This window comes from Mauremys mutica, chromosome 12, assembly GCF_020497125.1.
Source record: "Mauremys mutica isolate MM-2020 ecotype Southern chromosome 12, ASM2049712v1, whole genome shotgun sequence".
NCBI lineage: Eukaryota > Metazoa > Chordata > Testudines > Geoemydidae > Mauremys > Mauremys mutica.
Window position 1 is genome coordinate 14,744,173 of NC_059083.1, and position 19,394 is coordinate 14,763,566.

The following is a 19,394-nucleotide window of genomic DNA, read 5'->3' on the forward strand; positions in this document are numbered from 1 at the left end:
TGGCAGGGGAGGGATGCAGGCCCACCCACTCCACTGCGTCCCAGCCCGGGGCCCTAGCAGCGGCTATCACCGCTGACAGTCAGTGGGGATCCTGACCACAACACACTGACATAGGTACCGGTAGATCTGCAGCCTGACTGGGGTCGTCTGCCCCCGGCCCACTTCCAATTTCCCCCTCTGGGCCTACCTAGTCTGTGGCGTCAGCTCCCAGGAAGTCCCATAGCATGGGTTTTTCGCAGCCGGGGCTGGAGGGTACATCCGGCAGTTCCTCCGGAAAGTCCAGCCAGGCTTGCTCTGGGGGTTCCTCGGGGTAACAGCAAGGGAGAGGGGGAGTCTCCGGCAGCTTCTCCTCGTAGCTGGCGCGGGGAAGCTCCGGCAGCTTCTCCTCGTAGCTGGCGCGGGGAAGCTCCGGCGGCTCCTCCCAATAGCGGGTATGGGGAAGCTCCAGCCAGTCAGGACAACTGCCCTGGGCTCCAGTGGCTTCCCAGACCCGAGCCCTCTCTGCAGGTCTGCTCCCGACAGTGGCTGGGCTCCCACTGAACTCTGATGGCCGGCTTTTATGCTTCTGGGTCGCCGCCTGACCCTCTGAGGGGTCACAGGATTTCCCCTTCCCAAAGAGGGATCCCAAGAGGCACCCACACAGGTGAGGACTGACACACAAACCTTCTGGGGAATGAAGGAAAAAGTTGAGAATCCCAAAAATGAGGTATCAGTAAATGCCCTCTGTTCTTCCTCATCTCACCCAGGGCAGGGCTGCAGGCAGCAGATACCACTGACATTGCTTCTCACATGTCCTGTTACCTGCAGGAGTTTCCTTCCCAACTTTCCTTCTCTGTGAAAGTTTGGGTGAGAAGTGGAGGCAGAATCCAATTGCTCAGTCTGTGCAGCTTTAGTATGTTGAGTTTTCCCTCGGTGCTATTCCTCTGAATTTCTCCCCAGCACAATGACTCCTCTCTGGATTGTTTCTCTGTCCCAGGAGGTGACGAGAGAGTGAGTGAGACCAAGGAGGGGAATCAACAGAAGGAAGTTCCTGGGCACGGAGAATCACAGGGGACCTCTGTGGGAAGACTCCATACGTGCTTAGACTGTGGAAAGAGTTTCATGTGGTGGTCACACCTTATTTTACATCAGCGAATCCACACTGGAGAGAGAGACCCCATCAGTGCTTAACCTGTGGGAAAAATTTCATACGGAGGTCAATCCTATCTAATCAGGCAGTCCATACTGGAGAGACACCCCATAAGGGCTTAGACTGTGGGAAAAAGTTTCATACGGAGGTCCGGCCTTGTTAAACATCAAGCAGTCCACACTGGAGAGAGAAATCCCATAAATGTTTGGATTGTGGGAAAAGTTTCACACAAAGATCAAGTCTTATGGCACATCAGGCAATCCACAGTGGAGAGAGACCCCATAAGTTCTTAATCTGTGGGAAAAGTTTCACACGGAGGTCCGGCCTTGTTAAACATCAAGCAATCCATACAAGAGGGAAATAACACTTAGATTAAACTTGGGTGTAATAATGTCATTGTATATCTGTCTCTCTTTAAAGTTTGTGGTAAACTGTCTATGAACGGCTTTATGGATAATTACCTTATGTTAATCCATATAGTTTTAGTACCTGTGGTGTTTGCGAAATAGAAGGTTACTTCCAAAACCTATTGTTCACCCAAGGGCTGCCTGCTGTCGAGAGGCTGCAAAAATGTCTGTATAAACTCTTGAGACCTGATCCTTTTATCTCCGATCTTCTTAAGCTTTATTCAAGGGGCATTTGAGTCGTAAGACTGAGATCTCCAGTCTCCTCTGCACTGTCCTGATATTGAACATTTGGACATTGGACTAGAACGTGATGAAATGATTCTGAAAAGGACTCTTTTCAATTCTAACGCACCATCAGTGGTTTGAGCACTGGCCTGCTAAACCCAGGGTTGTGAGTTCAGTCCTTGAGGGGGCCTGTAAAGTTGTGTGGCCGGGGCTCAACCCTCCCTGGGGAGGAGGGGAGCCACACCGGCCTGTTGTTCGCACTCAGGTCCTGCCCTGTCTCCACAAGGCTGAGCAACAAAGCACAAAGTCAGTTAGGGGCTCAGGCCCTCTGGTGCAGAGACTGGGCAACAAACAGTTCAGGGCTCAGGCCCCTAGGCCTGAGTGCTGGGGTGAGGGGGAAGACTGCCTGCCCGTGGGGTGGCAGGGGGGGGATGCAGGCCCACCCACTCCACTGCGTCCCAGCCTGGGGCCCTAGCAGCGGCTATCACTGCTGACGGTCAGTGGGGATCCTGACCGCAACACACTGACATAGGTACCGGTAGATCTGCAGTGTGACTGGGGTCGGCTGCCCCCGGGCCACTTCCAATTTCCCCCTCTGGGCCTACCTGGTCTGTGGCATCAGCTCCCGGGAAGTCCCATAGCATGGGCTCCTCGCAGCCTGGGCTGGAGGGTAGATCCGGCAGTTCTTCGGGGAAGTCCGGCCAGGCTTGCTCCGGGGGCTCCTCGGGGTAACAGCAAGGGAGAGGAGGAGTCTCCAGCAGCTCTTCCTCGTAGCTGGTGTGGGGAAGCTCCGGCAGCTCCTCCTCGTAGGTGGCCTGGGGAAGCTCCGGCGGCTCCACACAGTAGCCGGCGAGAGGAAGCTCCGGCCAGTCAGGGCAACTGCCCTGGGCTCCAATGGCTTCCCAGACCCGAGCCCTCCCTGGCAGGTCTGCTCCCCACAGTGGCTGGGCTCCCACTGAGCTCTGATGGCGGCTTTTATGCTTCCGGGTCGCCGCCTGACCCTCTGAGGGGCGGGCTCATTGCTCTGTAGCCCCGCCCCTTCCAGAATCCGGCGGGGCTCAACCCACCCTGGGGAGGAGGGGAGCCACACTGGCCTGTTACAGGGCCATTTGGGGATTGGTCCTGCTTTGAGCAGGGGGCTGGACTAGATGACCTCCTGTGGTCCCTTCCAACCCTAATAATCTATGATTCTATGATCTCTGTGGTGAAACTGACCTAAGGACTCTATTCGTGTTTGTATATCTAATGACCTTCTTTTCTTCTTTTAATAAATTGTAGTTTCGTTAAAAAGAATTGGCTGTAAGCAGGTATTTTAACACATTTTAATGTTTTTAGAAGGTCTCTCTCTATAAGTCTATAAACTATTGTTGTATGTAAAGTAAACAAGTTTTTTAAAATGTTTAAGAGGCTTAAATTAAAATTAAATTAAAATGCAGATCTTGTCAGTTTAGTGCAGTGGTTCTTAACCTGGGGTGCATACACTCCCAGGGACAGGGCCGGTGCAAGGATATTTTGCACCCTGGGCGAAACATCCATCTTGCACGCCCCTCCGCCCCCTTGCACATCGGTTCATTAAGAGGCAAATCCCAACAAGCCTTTATAGACCCCAGGGGCCAGCCGTGCCCAGGGGCTGCTCCCCAGACCAGGTTACCCCCTCCCCACCCCTTGAACTCCCCTAGAGGGTGCACAGCCCGCCCCCCGCGAGCACTCCCCACCCCACCCCGGTGGCTCCCACCTCAAGTCCACTCACTGGCTTTGCCGGGCTTGGGCCGCTGAAGCAGCTCAGCAGGGAGGAGCTACCTTCCAGAGGCAGCGGAGAGACAGAACGTCGGCTTGCGGCAGCAGCGAGCCCCAGCCATGGAGGAGCCAGCGTGGTGCAGGGGGGCAGCAGCCCTGCAAAGGCGGCAGCGCCACTAGTGGGGAGCAGATGCACCCCCCGCCCCTCCTGCCCAGGCTGCGGCCCAGCGCCCCCCCCGGGGGCTTCTGCAGGCTGCAGTGGATGTATGCAAGTGCCAGCCCCCATGCGCCCCTGGCTCCCCCTCACCTAGCGTTACCATATTTCAACAATCAAAAAAGAGGGGAAAGCCCTGCCCTAGCCCCCACCCCCATCCACTCCCCCCCATTTCCCACCCCAACTGCCCCCGTCAGAACCCCCAAGCCTCCTTGGTCCTTGTCTCCTGACTGCCCCCTCCTGGGACCCCTGCCCCTAACTGCCCCCCAGAACTCCTCCCCCTACCTAAGCCTCCCTGTTCCTTGTCCCCTGACTGCCCCCTCCTGAGACCCCCCCACCCTAACGACCCCCCCTAGAACTCTACCCCCTACCTGTCCCCGGACTGCCTCAACCCTTTTCCACACCCCTGCCCCCAGACAGACCACCGGGACTCTCATGCCCCATCCAACCACTCCCCACTCTCTGACAGGACCCCCCGAACTCCCGACCCATCCAACCCTCCCTCTGCTGACTGCCCCCCCCCCGGGACTCCCCTGACCCTGCCCATGCCGGTCAGACACTGGGCTGCCGCACGGACAGCCCCTCCCCTGCAGAGTGCTGAGGCTGCGGGGGGTGGGGGGAGCTGCGGGAGGGGGTGCGGCTCACAGTTTCAGGAGCCGCAGAACTCGAGCGTGGTGAGGGGGGGAGTCGGGGGATGCACATGCCTGGGCTGTGGCACGGTGCCCCCCCCCGGGGGCTCCTGCAGCAGATGCATGTGGGCAGCGGTCCCTGTGCACCCCCTGGCTCTCCCCTCAGTCCTCCCAGGAGTGTGAGCCGCCACCACCACCCCTCCCGCAGCAGGCTCAGGGCCCCGCGCCCCAGCGGATCTCAGTCCCGGGAGCCGCAGAACCCGAGCGCGGCGAGGGGGGAACCAGGGGGCACACGGGGACCGCTGGCTGCATGCATCCGCTCAGCCTCCTGGCGGCCTGGGGTTCCGTTCACTCAGCCAGCAGCGGGCTGAGCAGTGCCAGCGGCTGGGACCCCGGCTGGCAGCCACGTGCCAGGCAAAATCAGCTCACATGCCACCCTTGCATGCCGTAGCTTGCTGACCCCTGGACAAACTGCTCTCTGTAGTCATTTGCTACATCAGGGAGCAGGTTTTTCCAATAGCAGTTTCTTAGAAACCAGTTACAGATCAGCAACAGGTACAGGTAGCACATTCCTACAGGGAACAATTTCCTATACAACACCCGCCAGCTCCCACTGGGTGCAGAACAGGAGAAAGACAATCCAGGCTGAGCTGAGGGCTGGGACAGCCACACCTGGGGGAGGGGGAAGAGAGAGGAAGCTGAAAGCGGGCTGAAGAGGGTGTCGATAAGGTGGGATTGAGGGGGGATGAGGAATGGGTCAGGGACAGTTGGTAGCTGAAGGGGGGATGGGGCGATGCAGGGGAATCAGGGAAGACTTAGGGCCTAGATGGGAACAGGGCTGCAATAGAGGGAAACTGTGTGTGTGTGTGTGAGGGGTCACTGCGAAGGAAAGAGGGGATGTGGGGAGGGGAGGCTGTGAGAGCAAGAGCAGACTGGCTGGGGGAGGGAGGAAAAGAGGGTGGGGATTGGGAAGGAGGAGAGGGAGAGATACAAGGGCAGCTCCCCACCCCATGGGGCAAGAGAAGGGGAGGGGTTGCCCCATGCAGCAGCCAGAGGGGAATTCTTTTATGGCAAATAGGAAGCTTTGGGGGTTTGTGGAGGTTTCTGCCTAAGGGCTCAGAAGCTCAAGGCAGGTGTCCAGACTAGGGATGAAAATAGCATGTGAAAAGTAACCGTTTCAACTATTAAAACTGTCCTGGTAACATGTTAAGGAATTCACAACATGGGCATCTGCCCAGCATCCCGGCTGCCGCCATGACTGGTTTAGCCCAGCAAAGCAGTGTGGGGGAGGCTGGGATTGCTCTGGGCCAAGTGGAACACTTTTAGGGGAGGGGTGCAGTGCCCTGCCTTATCCCCATCTATGCCCCCCACCCCGCTGAGGCCGGGAGCAGAACCATGGCTCTGGGAGGGGAGGAGTCGGGACCAGTGGCATAGCCAGGTTCTAACATCAGGGGGAGCGAACACATAAAAAAAGGCACCACCCGACATATCAAGTTACTAATTACATACTTTAAAATTTGTTATACATATTTCTTTTGTACTTAACATCAAAACACAAGAATCATATTGTTTTCCAAGTACGTGTGTTATTTTGCATTTAAATTATAAAAAGTTTTACAGTATGACATCTATTTATATTGTATATCAAAACATCATAAAAACACGTGTTATTTCCTTATTTTCTATTTCAAAGATAAGATCAAAACAATATGACAATCTATGAAGCAACTACAACAGCCTCTTTTGTCTAAGCTTCATTATAGCAAAGTTATCTATTACTTTATTATAATCTACTTCAGTAGCTAATTGTCTTTCAATGGAGAGCAAAGCTAACCCAGACAATCTATCTTCACCCATTGTAGAGCGCAGGTAGGACTTTATAAGTTTGAGTCGGCTGAAGGGTCGTTCCGCAACTGCGCTACTTATTGGCAACGTCAGAAAAATGTGGTACAATCTCGAAAGGTTAGGATAAATGGAACACATATCATTGGCGATCATGAATTTCAGGACACTGTTGATGGTGAGTTTCTCGTCGACACTTGACTTTACCCTACCGCTAGTGCTCATTATCTCTTTGTACATGTCTTTAAAGGAAAGAAACTCTTCCACAATTGCAGTTTGACTTTCGATCACAACTGAGTACATGTCTGCCAAAAATTCTAATTTGTTCACATTATCTGCGTTGTCAAAATGCTTTGGATCTAAACCACTAAATTTGGCAGCCACATTTTTAAAATGCTCGAATCTTTTACTCGTGCTATTTATAACAGAATCTAAGGACACCAAGTAGGCTTCAACTATGAATTTCGCCCGGGCATCAAATATTCCTTCTTCACCCTCTGCAATTTCCTCATGGAATCTTTTTCTCTTACCTATTCTGTGCTGCTTATAGTCCGTAGTAATATCACATTTTCGAGCCAACTCGGTTGCTTCATTCTCAATTTGTTTGAATTCAGATTCAAATTCACTTCGAATGTTTTTCATATTATTTTCAAAAATCTGAATCAAATGAGAAGCTGTTACCAGATCTAGACTATTTTTCTGTAAATAGATGGATAAACGAAAAGCCTTCTCTAGCACTTTACTCCAGAATATAAGAAGAACTAAGAATTCGTAAGTATCGAGTGTTGCCAGAATACCCTTTGCCTCACTGAGCTGTTTAGGAGTACAGGTTTTTATCTCACCATCCACAATTGTTTGCAGGGCAATTACTAGTGCTGGTAAATTTTTCAAGACTGCCTCTACTGCTGACTTTCTAGACGCCCATCTGGTATCACAAAGTTTCTTTAGAGTTAATGCGAAAGATTCAATAAGATTGCGTTGTTCTTCCTTTAGTATTGAAAGATGAGGTAAACTGCCAGAAAAAAAAGTAAACAGACGTTCTAGAGTGCCAAAAAACAACCGAGTTTGAATACTGGAGCTTAATGCATCAATCAGAATTAAATTAAAATCATGTGCACAGCAGTGCATAAAGAGTGCATTTGGAGCAATTTCCCGTATCCTAGTTTGGAGACTTGATATTTCACCCGACATGGTGCTTGCTCCATCGTAAGACTGACCGTAACACATACTTATTGACAGCCCCAAGTTTTTGATTGCTGAAAGAAGAACGTTGAAAAAATCTTCAGCACTTGCTCCAGGTAATTCGCTGAACTGTATAAATCGTTCCACTGCATCACCATTTACTGTTACATATCGTAAGGATAAAGAAAATTGATCAGTTCTGCTGATATCAATAGTAGAGTCAACAATTATGGCAAAGTACTTAGCAACTTTGATTTCAGCTACTATCTTTGAGAGAAGCTCGGCTGATAAGGACTGTATCAGATCATTTTGTATGTCAGGACTGAGATATGTTGCATTTCGATCACTCCGTAATAAATGTTGTTCCAGTAATGTATCACTTTTAGCCAACAGCTTAATAAGTGCCAAAAAATTGCCTTCATTTGTACTTGGGGAACCTAAACCTCGATACTTGCCATGACCACAGAATGCCAATCCCTGAATTCCCAAAAAGAGAACTGCATCTATAATACGTCGTAAAATCATCCTATTGTTTTCTATCTCTTTCCTTTCTGCCGTTAGACCAGCCGAGATTGTTCTATCATTGAACAAACGGAATTTGGTAAGGAAAAGTTCTTTCTCTGCTTTTTTGTGACTTTCACTTCTTTCATGTTTTTCAATTTTGTGTGTACCTGTAGCAAAATTCTTGCAACCAGTTTTTGGATCACTCCAAGTATTTGACCGATTTGCAAAAAGCCAACAAGCAAAACAAATCATAATGTTTGCTCTTGGTGAGTAAACGAGCCAGTGCCGGTCAATTGTACAAGCACTTTTTAGTTGTTTTTGTTTGTACCAAGTTGCACTGAAATGACGTCCAGCTTCATCTTTTGGAAAATTGTCAAAATTATCTTTAAGTCCTGGCTGACAAGGGCCTAACTCAAGCAGAGCACGTACTAGATCAGGTGTTACAGATGTGTCACAAAACAAGTGTGGATCTGTTGGGTATTCCCTGTGTGTGTCAACGATAGCATGGAGTCTTACTGTGTCATTCTTGTCCTCTGCATAATAGCCTGCTGAAGTAATCAGGTCTTCTGAGGACTCCACTTCCACTACCTGTTCAGCCGCAGCAGCCTGGATGCTGTAATCAGCTCCTAGGTTGAAGGTAGGTACTAGCAGGTCTTCAGAGGGTTTTATCTCTGGTGAAGCCGCAACGGCCACGGCACCATCTCCAGCTCCTTGGCTGAAGGTAGGTAGCAAGTCTTCAAAATGTTCCACCTCTGGTGCAAAAGACGTCGTGGGCCTGTCGAATGAAAAGTAGGTCTCCAACCTCACATATTTTGACGATTCTTTTACTCGATTTGCATCTTCCTTCATCTTCTTTCTGTCCCACCCAGACAGTTGCTTCTTCTTAGTGCGCTTCTCCATCCCTTATCAGAAACAAATAAAATAAATATGAACAATATACGATTCATAAATAAATCACATTTTAAAAACAAACTCTCCATACGGCAGCCAGGTCAATTACACAGCTCTATGAATTTGATGCCCGTCGAATTTGGTCAGCAAAGTGTTAAATGATTTGTTGAAAAGGCGCCACTTTATTCAAAACTAAAGGAGAAGCGAAAACAATCCGCACACTAAGAAGTAATCAAACAGATTGAACTATTTGAAATAATGCAAAGAGTTCAGCATTTGTTTACATCACAGGGAACAATTCTTATGAGTACGCACGCTTGTGCGGGTGCCTGGGTGAGTGAGTGCACACGTCAACCGATGAAAAAAGCGCTGACAAAAGGGCGAAGACAAAAAGTAAAAAAAAAAATGTGGGCCTCTTGGTTCTCGCAAGGGATTCACGTGTTACAAGACTGACTAATGCTGCAGTGGTAAGTGTCACAAGTGTACAGACGACGTTTCTACCGCATTTGATTATGTGATGGACGCTTGTCCAGAAGACAATGACACCGTTCAAAAATTATTTGGAGGTACCTGTATCGGAATGCGCTCTTCCGTCAGCGTTCTTTTGTTGGTGCTTTTTCCCCCCTCTGTTATTTTGTTGCTCAGCCACAGGCACCAACTTTCCTTGGTGCCAGTGGGAGCTTGCGCCCTCCATCCAGCCCGGCTCTGCCCTGACTCCGCCCCTCCCTGCCCCTATTGGATCCCTTCCCAAATACCCGCCCTGGCCCCGCCTCTTCCCCAGCACGTGGCATTTCCCCTCCTCCCTCCCTCCCCAGCTTGCCGCACAAATCAGCTGTTTTGCAGCGCAAGCGCTGGGGAGCCAGGGGGAAAAGCAGAACACGGCAGCGTGCTCAGAGGGGAGGCAGAGGTGAGCTGGCCCGGGGGGCGGGGTGAGGACCAGGGAGCTGCCGGTGGGTGCTCAGCACCCACCAATTTTTCCCTGTGGGTGCTCCAGACTCGGAGCACCCACGGAGTCGGCGCGTAAGGCGCCACTTTTGGAGAATGTGCTCAGTGGGAGCAGCCGCTCCCCCTGCTCCCTCCCGGCTATGCTACTGGGCCAGCCTCCTCCTCCCCCATTAGCACTAACCCCACCAAGTCCCTTCTAAACTTCCCCAGAACAGCGTCTCTGAGCCAAACGCTGGAAAAAGAGCAGAATCAAAGGAGTCACTTTAGGGCACTGCCCCACGGTGTATTGTAACCCCTCTAGCTCTGCCCCGGCTCCCTCAGTCCTGTGGTGCTCAGCAGAGTCAGCAACTGGCTTTTCCTCCCTCAGCTCCTCCCCTTGTTCCCAGGAGAGCTGAGTGCCCCGGGGGTGCAGGGAATGGAGCCGGGCAGGGCTGGGAGCTGGGAACCTCCCTCCCCACTCCCTGCTCCTGCTGCCCTTCCAGTCTCTCCGCTCCCCTTTTTATCTTCTTCCCTCGCCCTGGAAGAACGGGCGACTACCCCATTGCCATGGGCCTGGGCTCTCATCAGGCAGCTCAGCCACTGACACTGCAGGCAGCAGCTCTGGGACTCACCGACACAGGGAGCCCCGCCCCTTGTAGGCCAAACTCCCCAGCTGGTCCCTGAAAGGGGCCCTTTGTGCAGAGTCATTTCCCTGCCCGGCTCCAGCCCTTTCCCCAGGCTCAGGAGCTGGTCTGGTTAGAGTGGTTCCAGCCACTGGAGAATGTGCCCCTGGGCTGGTCTCAGGGGGGTGGGATGAAGCGGGAATGTTCTTAATGTTTTCTCTGAATACTGTGTGTGCCTCAGTTTCCTCATGTGTTACTCAAGTATTGAACTGGTGGGATACGGGTGTGTGATCATTGCAGAGACCTCTAGAGGGCAGGTGTGACTGCAGAGTGGCTGCCTGGGTATAGAGGAGGGGTGGGAAAACTGCAGCCCCTGCTTGCCCTCCGCAGCCACGCTGCCAGACGGGCAGCGCTCTGGGGGGCAGGGCTGCACGGCAGCGAGTCTGGCTCCAGTCACTGCTCTGAGCGGCGTAATAAGGGGGCTGGGGCCAGAGCCAGGCAGTTGGGTAAGGGGCAGGGAGTCCCAGGGGGCAGTCAGGGGACAGGAGCCAGGCGGTTGGATGGGGCGGAGGTTCTGGGGTGGTGATCAGAGGATGGGGAACAGGGAATCCCGAGGCTCTCTCAGGGAGCGGGGGTGTGGATGGGGTTAGGGGCAGTCAGGGGACAGGGAGCGGGGGGGTGGATAGTAGGTGGGGTCTGGGAGGTGGAGGTTAGGGGCAGGGGGGTCTGTGGAGAGGTCGGTCAGGGGACAAGGAGCAGGTGGGGTTGGATGGGTCAGGGATCCTGAGAGGGGCAGTCAGGGGGCGGGAAGTGGGAAGGGGTCGGATGGCGTCAGGGCCAGGCTGTTTGGGGAAGCACAACTTTCCCTACCCGGCCCTCCATACAATTTTGAACCCCGATGTGGCCCTCAGGCCAAAAACTTTGCCCACCCCTGGCATAGAGAATGGTCAAAATTCTGTATCCTGACAAGCAGTGGCAGGAGCAGGTCCTCTGCAAGGTGATGCAGAACAAAGAGTGGGGGAGGCCAGGTGACCTGTTATCCTGGGAAAGACAGAAAGCAGGGAGGCGGGACAGCTGGGCATCACTGAGGAAGGGGGTTGGAAGCGGGTCAGTCTCCTGGTTTGGGACTCAGCGGGGAGAGTCCAGGGCTCAGGACTCTGGATTCCCCCCCAGATGGACTTTGCTGGGAGCTCCTGATTTCTGTGCTAACAAGCTCTGATCTACGCTGTGTTCCCAGCGACCAATAAACCTTCTGTTTTCCAGGCCGGCTGAGAGTCACAGCTGAGTGCGGAGGTGGGTGCAGGGCCCATGTGGGGAGCGTGTCAGGCTTCTCCTTAGACTTCCCCGGGGCTCAGGCTGGAGCCATGTGCTCTCCCTGGGCTCTGGGGCCAGGGAGGCTGGGGCCACGAGCACAACAGATGGGGGGATAGTGGGGGTGCTCAGGGGCTGGAGTCCTGCCCCTACACTGGGGGGCCTGCCTCAGCCAGCGCTAGATTCACACCCCAATGGCTGTACCCCTTTCTTATCCCCGGCTCCTAGGCCAGGCAGGGGGGCTGAAACAATCTGTACAGTGGGGGGCGCTGAAAGCCATTGAACCAAATTGTAAACCCTGGATAGGTTGAAAACCCCTTCAAGCGGGGGGGGGGGAGGGGGGGGCAGGGCCCCACCAGCCTAGAGCCAGCGCCTGTGCTGCACCCCCAGCCCGATTGTGCCCCTGGGCCCCGCTCCTTCCCCGCCCACAGCTTGCCCCCCCCACCCTGCGTTCAGTTTGGCCCTTGACCACCTTCCGCCCCCCACCCCCCAAATCTGCCCCGCTCAGATCTCTGTGAGCTGCAGCCTCCGACTGCACCAGCGCGGCCAGGGGCGGAGAAACAAAGCAGCGGATGGCGAGGGGAGACAGCGGCAGCTTTCCCGGGCCCCGGGCGGGAATCGCAGCCAGCTCCGCTGGGAGCAGCCTGGGGCCAAACCTCCCCCTGCAGCCCGGGGGTGCCGGGGGGGGGCGGGTCTCTCTCACCTTCCCTCCGAGCGGGGCCCCCCGGGGCAGGGGCCGGGCCGGGCCGGGGGCTCTGCCCTGGGAGAGGCTCCTGGGGGGGGAGCAGCGGGAAGGGCCCTGCTGGAGATTCCCCTCTCCCGGCTGCAGCCAGGGCTCCGGGCTCCCAGCACCAGCCGCCCCCCGGGGCTCGGGGATCTCGCCAGGAGCCTGGGAGCCAGAGTCACCGCAGCGGCTGCGAGTCGCTTCCTGCTGCCGGGCCTGAGCCCAGCGCCGCCTCCCGGCTGCTCCTGGGTCCTAGCGATCAACCCATCGATCTGCGCTTCTCCCTTTGTCCGGCTCCTGTTCCGCTCCCAGGCTCTCAGGACAGGAGGGAGGGACCCTCTTCCATCCAGCGGGGGGAATGGGTGACACATTTTTCTAAAATACTTAATGAACTTTAGGAGAAACCAGTAAAGATGCGCAGAGGTAAGCGGGGAAATGGCCCCGCTATTGGGGGGAACTTAACACCCCCCGGGAGGAATCGAATAGCAGAAGGATCTGAGTCCTCGCTCCCTTCACCCAGAGCCTGCCTGACCCCGAGGGCTCCCCTTCCACTCTGCTGTGTGGCAAAGTCCTTTTATCCCCGACAAGGCTGGGCCCAGGCTTCCTCTGGGGCTCGTCCCCCTCCCTGGTTGTGACCACTCAGGACACGGGCTAGAGCGTCCCCACTCCGGGTACTTCCTCCGCTCTGGGCGCTTCCCTGACCATTGTCTATACCCCAGAACAAATGCAATTTACTAAACAGCAGCTAATAAAAGAAATCAGGAAACAATGGGGAAGGCGAAAGGAAAACACTTCGCCCCACTCTGCAGGCCTGGGGGAAGCACAAACAGCATCTGTGGGATGCCCGGGCAGGTCACAGTCTGTCCCTCCCCCGTCCCAGGCCTCCTGCCCAGGCCCTGGCTGTGCTGCAGGGATGCTGCGGGTCAGACACATGCTCTGGCGGTGGCCACACGCCCTCAGGCTCTAGGTGACAGGACCCTTCTTCCCAGTGTCCCTGGGATGGTGCAAATCCAGAGGTCAAATAAAAAGCCCCCGAAATTGGTAATCTCTGTAACTGATTGGGGGGGGGGGGAGGGCAGACTCGTGATCTTTGAGCACTTCTGGCTGCTGACCTAGTTCTGTCCCTGCCCTCTCCCAGGGTTCCACGGGGTGCAGGCCATGGACTGGGGCACCCCTGGGTGGTGGTAGGGGGGAATTCCAGTACGACAGGGATGACTTCATCAGCTTCCATGTCCAGCTCTGGGCCCCTTACCCCGTCTGTGTCCCGACTGCCCCCCTCCCAGAGCACAAGTGGCCCCTTGTCAATTTCTTGGCGCCTTTGTACTCCCCCGGGGGAGTGGAGGAAAAAAAGGACCCGTCCGCCACGGCACTTTTATCTTACTCACCCGGCGGGGCTCCGGGTGTTCGGTGGCACTTCGGCGGCGGGACCTTCAGTGCCACTGAAGACACCCACAGTGAGTGAAGTGCCTGCCGCCGAAGACCCGCAGCGCCGCCGGGTGAGTAAAAGCGCCGCAGTGGATGGCACCTTTTTTTTTATTGCTCCCCCTGTTCCCTCCACCTGGCTATGCCACTGCCTGAAGTGTCACGGGTGCAGTTCTTGTCCCCCAGTTATAGTCCAGAAAACCGCTGAAGTTCCCCCCTGATTGTCTGTTCTCCAGTGGGCTCCCTCTACTGGTCCTATATGCCAGTGGCTCTCAGCCTTTCCCCACCCCTGCACCCCTCTCAGGAGTCTGATCTGTCTTGCCTCCTTGGCTCACTTAAAAATGACTCGCTTCCAAAATCCGACAGAAAAATAGAAAAGTGTCACAGCCACTAGTCCTGAAAAATTGCTGCCTTTCTCTTTCTTACCATATAATTGTATCAAAGAAATCAATTGGAATTAGGGATTTCAAGTGATGAAAAAAAATTAATCCTGATTAATCACATGATTATTTGCACTGTTAAACAATGATAGACTGGCATTTCTCTACATAGTTTTGGATGTTGTCACATTTTCAAATATATTGATTTCAGTTACAACACAGAATACAAAGTGTATAATGCTCACTTTATTTTTTATTACAAGTATTTGCATGGTAACACCCCCTCTCCCCCCAAAAAAGCAGTATTTTTCAGTTCACCTCATACAAGTATTGTAGTACAATCTCTTTATCAGGAAAGCATAACTTACAAATGTAGAATTATGAAAAAAATAGCTGCATTCAAAATAAAACAATGTACAGTTTTAGAGCCTAGAAGTCCACTCAGTGCTACTTCTTGTTCAGCCAATTTCTTAGACCAGAGGTGGGCAAACTATGGCCACATCTGGCTTGTGGAACAGTCCTGCCCAGCCCCTGAGCTCCGGGCTGTGGAGACTAGCCCCTGGCCCCCCCTCTGCTGTTCTCCCTCCCCTGCAGCCTCAGCACATCACTCCGCCAGTGCGCTGGACCTCCGCTCCTGCCGGGCAGCGTTGAGCGACGTAGCTGCCTCCGGTGGAGCTATGAGCTCCTGCCGCTCTGAGCGCCATGGTAAGGGGGTGGGGAGCCAGGGAGGAGTTGGGTAAGGGGCAGGAGGTCCCGGGGGCAGTCAGGGAGCAGGAGGCAGTTGGATGGCGCAGTCAGGGGAGGTGGAGCAGGGCGGGTGGATAGGGGGTGGGGTCTGGGGGGCCATTAGGAGCGGGGGGGGCAGTGGATACGGGTGAGGGCAGTCAGGGGACAGGGAGCAGGAGGCAGTTGGATGGCGCAGTCAGGGGAGGTGGAGCAGGGCGGGTGGATAGGGGGTGGGGTCTGGGGGGCCATTAGGAGCGGGGGGGCGGTGGATACGGGTGAGGGCAGTCAGGGGACAGGGAGCAGCTGGATAGGTGTGGGAGTCCCGGGGGGCCTGTCAGGGGGCAGGGGTGTGGATAGGGGTAAGGGCAGTCAGGGGACAAGGAGCAGGGGGGGTTGGATGGGTCGGATGTTCTGAAGGGGGCAGTCAGGGGTCGGGAAGTGAGGGGGTGGGGGCCAGGCTGTTTGGGGAGGCACAGCCTTCCCTGTCTGGACCTCCATACAGTTTCTCAACCCCCATGTGGCCCTCGGGCCAAAAAGTTTGCCCACCCCTGGCTTAGACAAACAAACAAGTTAGTTTCCATTTGCAGGAGGTAATGCTGCAAGTGAGAAGAGGCAATCTTATGACACTGGTGCAGCCGGAGTCGCAAGATATTTACATGCCAGATGCGTTAAAGATTCCTATGTCCCTTCATGCTTCAACCACCATTGCTTAACCTCCCTTCTGTTACCAGATTTGCCCATTACTTTGGGGTGCGCTCATGTATTCGGGTTACTTTTCTGGGGAAGGGGATTCTGTAATTCTATCAATGTGCTGCTTGTGTCACGTGTGTTTTCATATGGAGCCTTACTTCTCCCTTCTGCAAGTCCCCTCCCAATGGAGCTCCCCTGCAGGACCTCGGCTCCCTAGGGCTGGGTTTCTCCAGCCCCCGAACCGGATGAACACCTCCACCCCCACACATACATTAACAGGAAGTCTGAGCGGACCGGGTCAATCAGCACTGTCAAGCTGACCCCTTATATGTCCCTGGACTCACCGGGCTGGAGGAAGCAGCACTTCCAAGCTGACTCTCCTTATCTGCCCCTGGGCTCCATGGACTGGGTCAAGCAGCACTTTCAAGCTGTTACCCTTATGGGTCCCAGATTCAGCACGTCCCTATCCCCACTCTCACATCACAATTGTACGGGCAGTAACGTGCTTGATAAGCAAACCCCACAGTATTCTGGGTGCTGCAGGGAGCTTTAGCTTAGGTAAGAGAAGTGTTGCTGCAGAGTGAATGGGGGAAGCTAAAAACAACAAGAGAGAGAGAAGCAACCAGCCTAACCATAAAAGTTATTTATTGAATAATAGTGATAACTACACAAGGAGAGTTAAACCGACATAACCTACATTATTAAAGGTTAATACCTAAGGTAGAAAAGAAAACAGAGAGAGAGAAGGGGGAGGGAATATCACCCACTCCATGAGGCTTGAACTGGTCGGGGTTCCCAGGTGATGGTGGTAGCTGAGAGTCCTGTGGGCAGGAGACAGGCAGAGTCCCCAGCACGATCAGCCAGGAGAAGATGGAGTCCCAGTAGAACTGATGCAGAGTTTGGATCTAAGCATCAGAACTCTGACTAGAGGGTGAGTAGGAATTTTTGTAGAGAAAATACAATGGTTGAAGGGAGAAGAGGAGATTTGTTCATAGGTAAGCTGATGACTCAAGGGTTTTCTTTAGGCTAGACAATAGGAGCTGATCACTCTTGGCTATGGGTGGTGTTTTCTTCCAGGGAGCTCACAATGCAACTAGGCGGCTTCACTATTTGGATATCAGTTAAGGATTCATTGCTAGAATTGGTCTGATAACTGCTGAGCTGGGTGTGTGCAGACATAGGTTCATTAGCATCTGGAGCAGAGATTCCCATGATGCAGTGCTTCCCTGCTTTTTCTGGTCCCAGAGTTCAGTGTGGTTCTCTGTTCTCCATTCTGTATGTAAATTGAGATGTCTTCCTGTCCCATCTTTCATGCAGATGAGGCTAGGGGAGTTGTCTCTGCTCTCCATTCTGTATGCTGATGGAGATGTCTTAATCTTGTCACCCTTGTCAGGAGGGGTCTAGGTGTGTTTCCCAACACCCGTCACTGCTCTCTGCAAGTTTTTTTCCCCTCTAATGGGTTTTTGGTTTAAGCAGAGGCTGGCGGGGGGGGGGGGGGTGTCTCTTTCATGAGTCAGGCTGGATACTGCAGCTTGGTTCCCCAAGAACACAGAGGTGTCTGGTATCACTTCCTCTGGCCTGTTTTACCTGCTGCCCATGCTCAGACCAGAGCTGATCATTCTTCAGCTTTTCAGACTCTTCTAGGGTCTCTGGGGAAAATTTTTCATCTGCCAGTAGGGTTCCCAACTCTCCTGGACCGGACACCATTTGTGGCAATGGCATCTGGGCCCGGAGAGTTGGAATCATTATCTGCCAGGCAAATCCCCTCTGGCTGGCATTTGCCTGCCTCCTGCCGAAGGAGAGTCAATTGGCATTTATTTATTTTTTGAGCTTCTCCCACAGACGTGGCTGCCATTGGGGTGGATTAATCAACTCTCTGGCAGGTGCAGTACAGAAAACTGCTCCCCGTAGGAATGTGCTACTATGGTTAACTGAGCATGCTCAGTAACATCTGCTGAAGCCACTGCCCTTCACCCTGCCCTTACTAAGCATAGGATTGTCCGGAGTGCTTTTTACATGGGTTAAAAAGGGGCAAAGGGGGCAAATCGGAGGAGGGGGCAGCCAAGGTCTGAGCAGGGGGCAAAAAATGACTGGTTGGGGGCTCATGTAGCTGACAAACACCTGCCAGGAATGGTCAAGATAATACTTAGTCCTGCCACGAGTGAAAGGGACAAGAAAAGAGTGCAGGGGACAAACTGCTCTCTGTGGTCATTTGCTACATCAGTAGGGTGACCAGATGTCCTGATTTTATAGGGACAGTCCTGATTTTTGGATCTTTTTCTTATATAGGCTCCTATTACCCCCCACCCTCTGTCCCGATTTTTCACATTTGCTGTCTGGTCGCCCTATACATCAGGGAGCAGGTTTTTAGAATAGCAGTTTCTTCCAAATCCGTTACAGATCAGTAACTGGTATAGGCAGCACATTCCTACAGGGAAGTGTCCTGTATGACACCTGCCTGCTCCCACTGGGTGCAGAGCAGGGGGAAGCCAACCCGCGCTGCGCTGGGGGCTGGGACAGCCACACCTGGGGAGTGGTGGGGGACGGAGGAAGAGGAGGGGAGCTGAGAGAGGGCTGAAGAGGGGAAGGGGGTGTAGATAAGGTGGGATTGAGGAGGATGAGGGGTGGGTCTGGGGCAGATGCAGGAGGCAGGGAATGGCTAAAGGGGGGATGCGGCGATGCAGGGGAATCAGGGAAGACTTAGGGGCCTGATGGGAACAGGGCTGCAATAGAGGGAAATTCTGAGTGTGGGGGGGTCACTGCGGAGGAAAGGGGGTCATGGAGAGGGGAGGCTGTGAGAGCAAGAGCAGACTGGTAGGGGGAGGGAGGGAGAGTGGGGGTCAGGGAGAAGGAGAAGGAGAGATACAATGGCAGCTCCCCACCCATGGGGCAGGAGAGGGTGAGGGGCTGCCTCACGCAGCAGCCAGAGTGGAATTTTTTACGGCAAATAGTCAGGGAAGCTTTGGAGGTCGGTGGAGGTTTCCGCCTAAGGGCTCAGAAGCTACAAGGCAGGTGTCCAGACAGGGGCGGCTCTAGGAATTGTGCCGCCCCAGGCACGGCGGCACGCCACGGGGGGCGCTCTGTCGGTCGCCGGTCCCGCGGCTCCGGTGGACCTCCTGCAGACGTGCCTGCGGATGCTCCACCGAAGCCGCGGGACCAGCGGACCCTCCGCAGGCACGTCTGTGGGAGGGCCGCCGGAACCACCTGCCGCCCTCCCATGGGACGCCGCCCCAAGCGTGCGCTTGGCGCGCTGGGGTCTGGAGCCGGCCCTGTGTCCAGACTAGGGATGTAAATAGGATGTAAAAAGTAACTGTTTCAACTATTAAAATTTTCCTGGTTAGACATTAAGGGGTTCACAACATGGGCATCTGCCCAGCATCCTGGCTGCCACCATGACTGGTTTAGCCCAGCAAAGCACACGGGGAGAGGCTGGAATTGCTCTGGGCCCAGTGGAATGATTTTTAGAGTAGGGGCGCAGTGCTCCCCCATCCCTCTCTGTGCCTCCCCATCCTGCAGGGATGCAGCCAGGGGTAAGGGGGCGGAGGCTGGAGATGGAACCTTATGAAGTCATCCACATCCTACTGGCATTCGCCCCCCGCCCGGGGGTGCCCCAGTCCATGGCCTGCACCCCGTGGAACCCTCGGGGGGGCAGGGACAGAACTAGGTCAGCAGCCAGAAGCGCTCAAAGATCACGAGTCTGCCCCCCACCCCCCCAATCAGTTACAGAGATTACCAAGTATGGGGGCTTTTTATCTGCCCTCTGGATTTGCACCTTTCCAGGGACACTGGGAAGAAGGGTCCTGTCACCTAGAGCCTGAGGGCGTGTGGCCACCG

At 54.2% G+C, this 19,394-nt stretch overlaps 1 protein-coding gene across 1 annotated transcript; it reads right to left on the minus strand.

Moving 5' to 3' along the window:
* Positions 1-5,882: 5,882 nt before the first annotated feature.
* Positions 5,883-12,377, minus strand: LOC123345000 (zinc finger MYM-type protein 1-like). Its single transcript, XM_044981501.1, has 2 exons — positions 12,322-12,377; positions 5,883-8,771 (listed from the first exon to the last, which is right to left on the minus strand). Exon 2 carries the CDS (start codon positions 8,767-8,769, stop codon positions 6,070-6,072), a length of 2,700 nt encoding a protein of 899 aa, XP_044837436.1. The 5' UTR covers positions 8,770-8,771; positions 12,322-12,377; the 3' UTR covers positions 5,883-6,069.
* Between the last annotated feature and the right edge of the window lie 7,017 nt (positions 12,378-19,394).

Coding starts and splice junctions, on each gene's coding strand:
- LOC123345000 (XM_044981501.1), bottom strand. CDS start 8,769: ATGGAGAAGCGCACTAAGAAGAAGCAACTGTCTGGGTGGGACAGAAAG.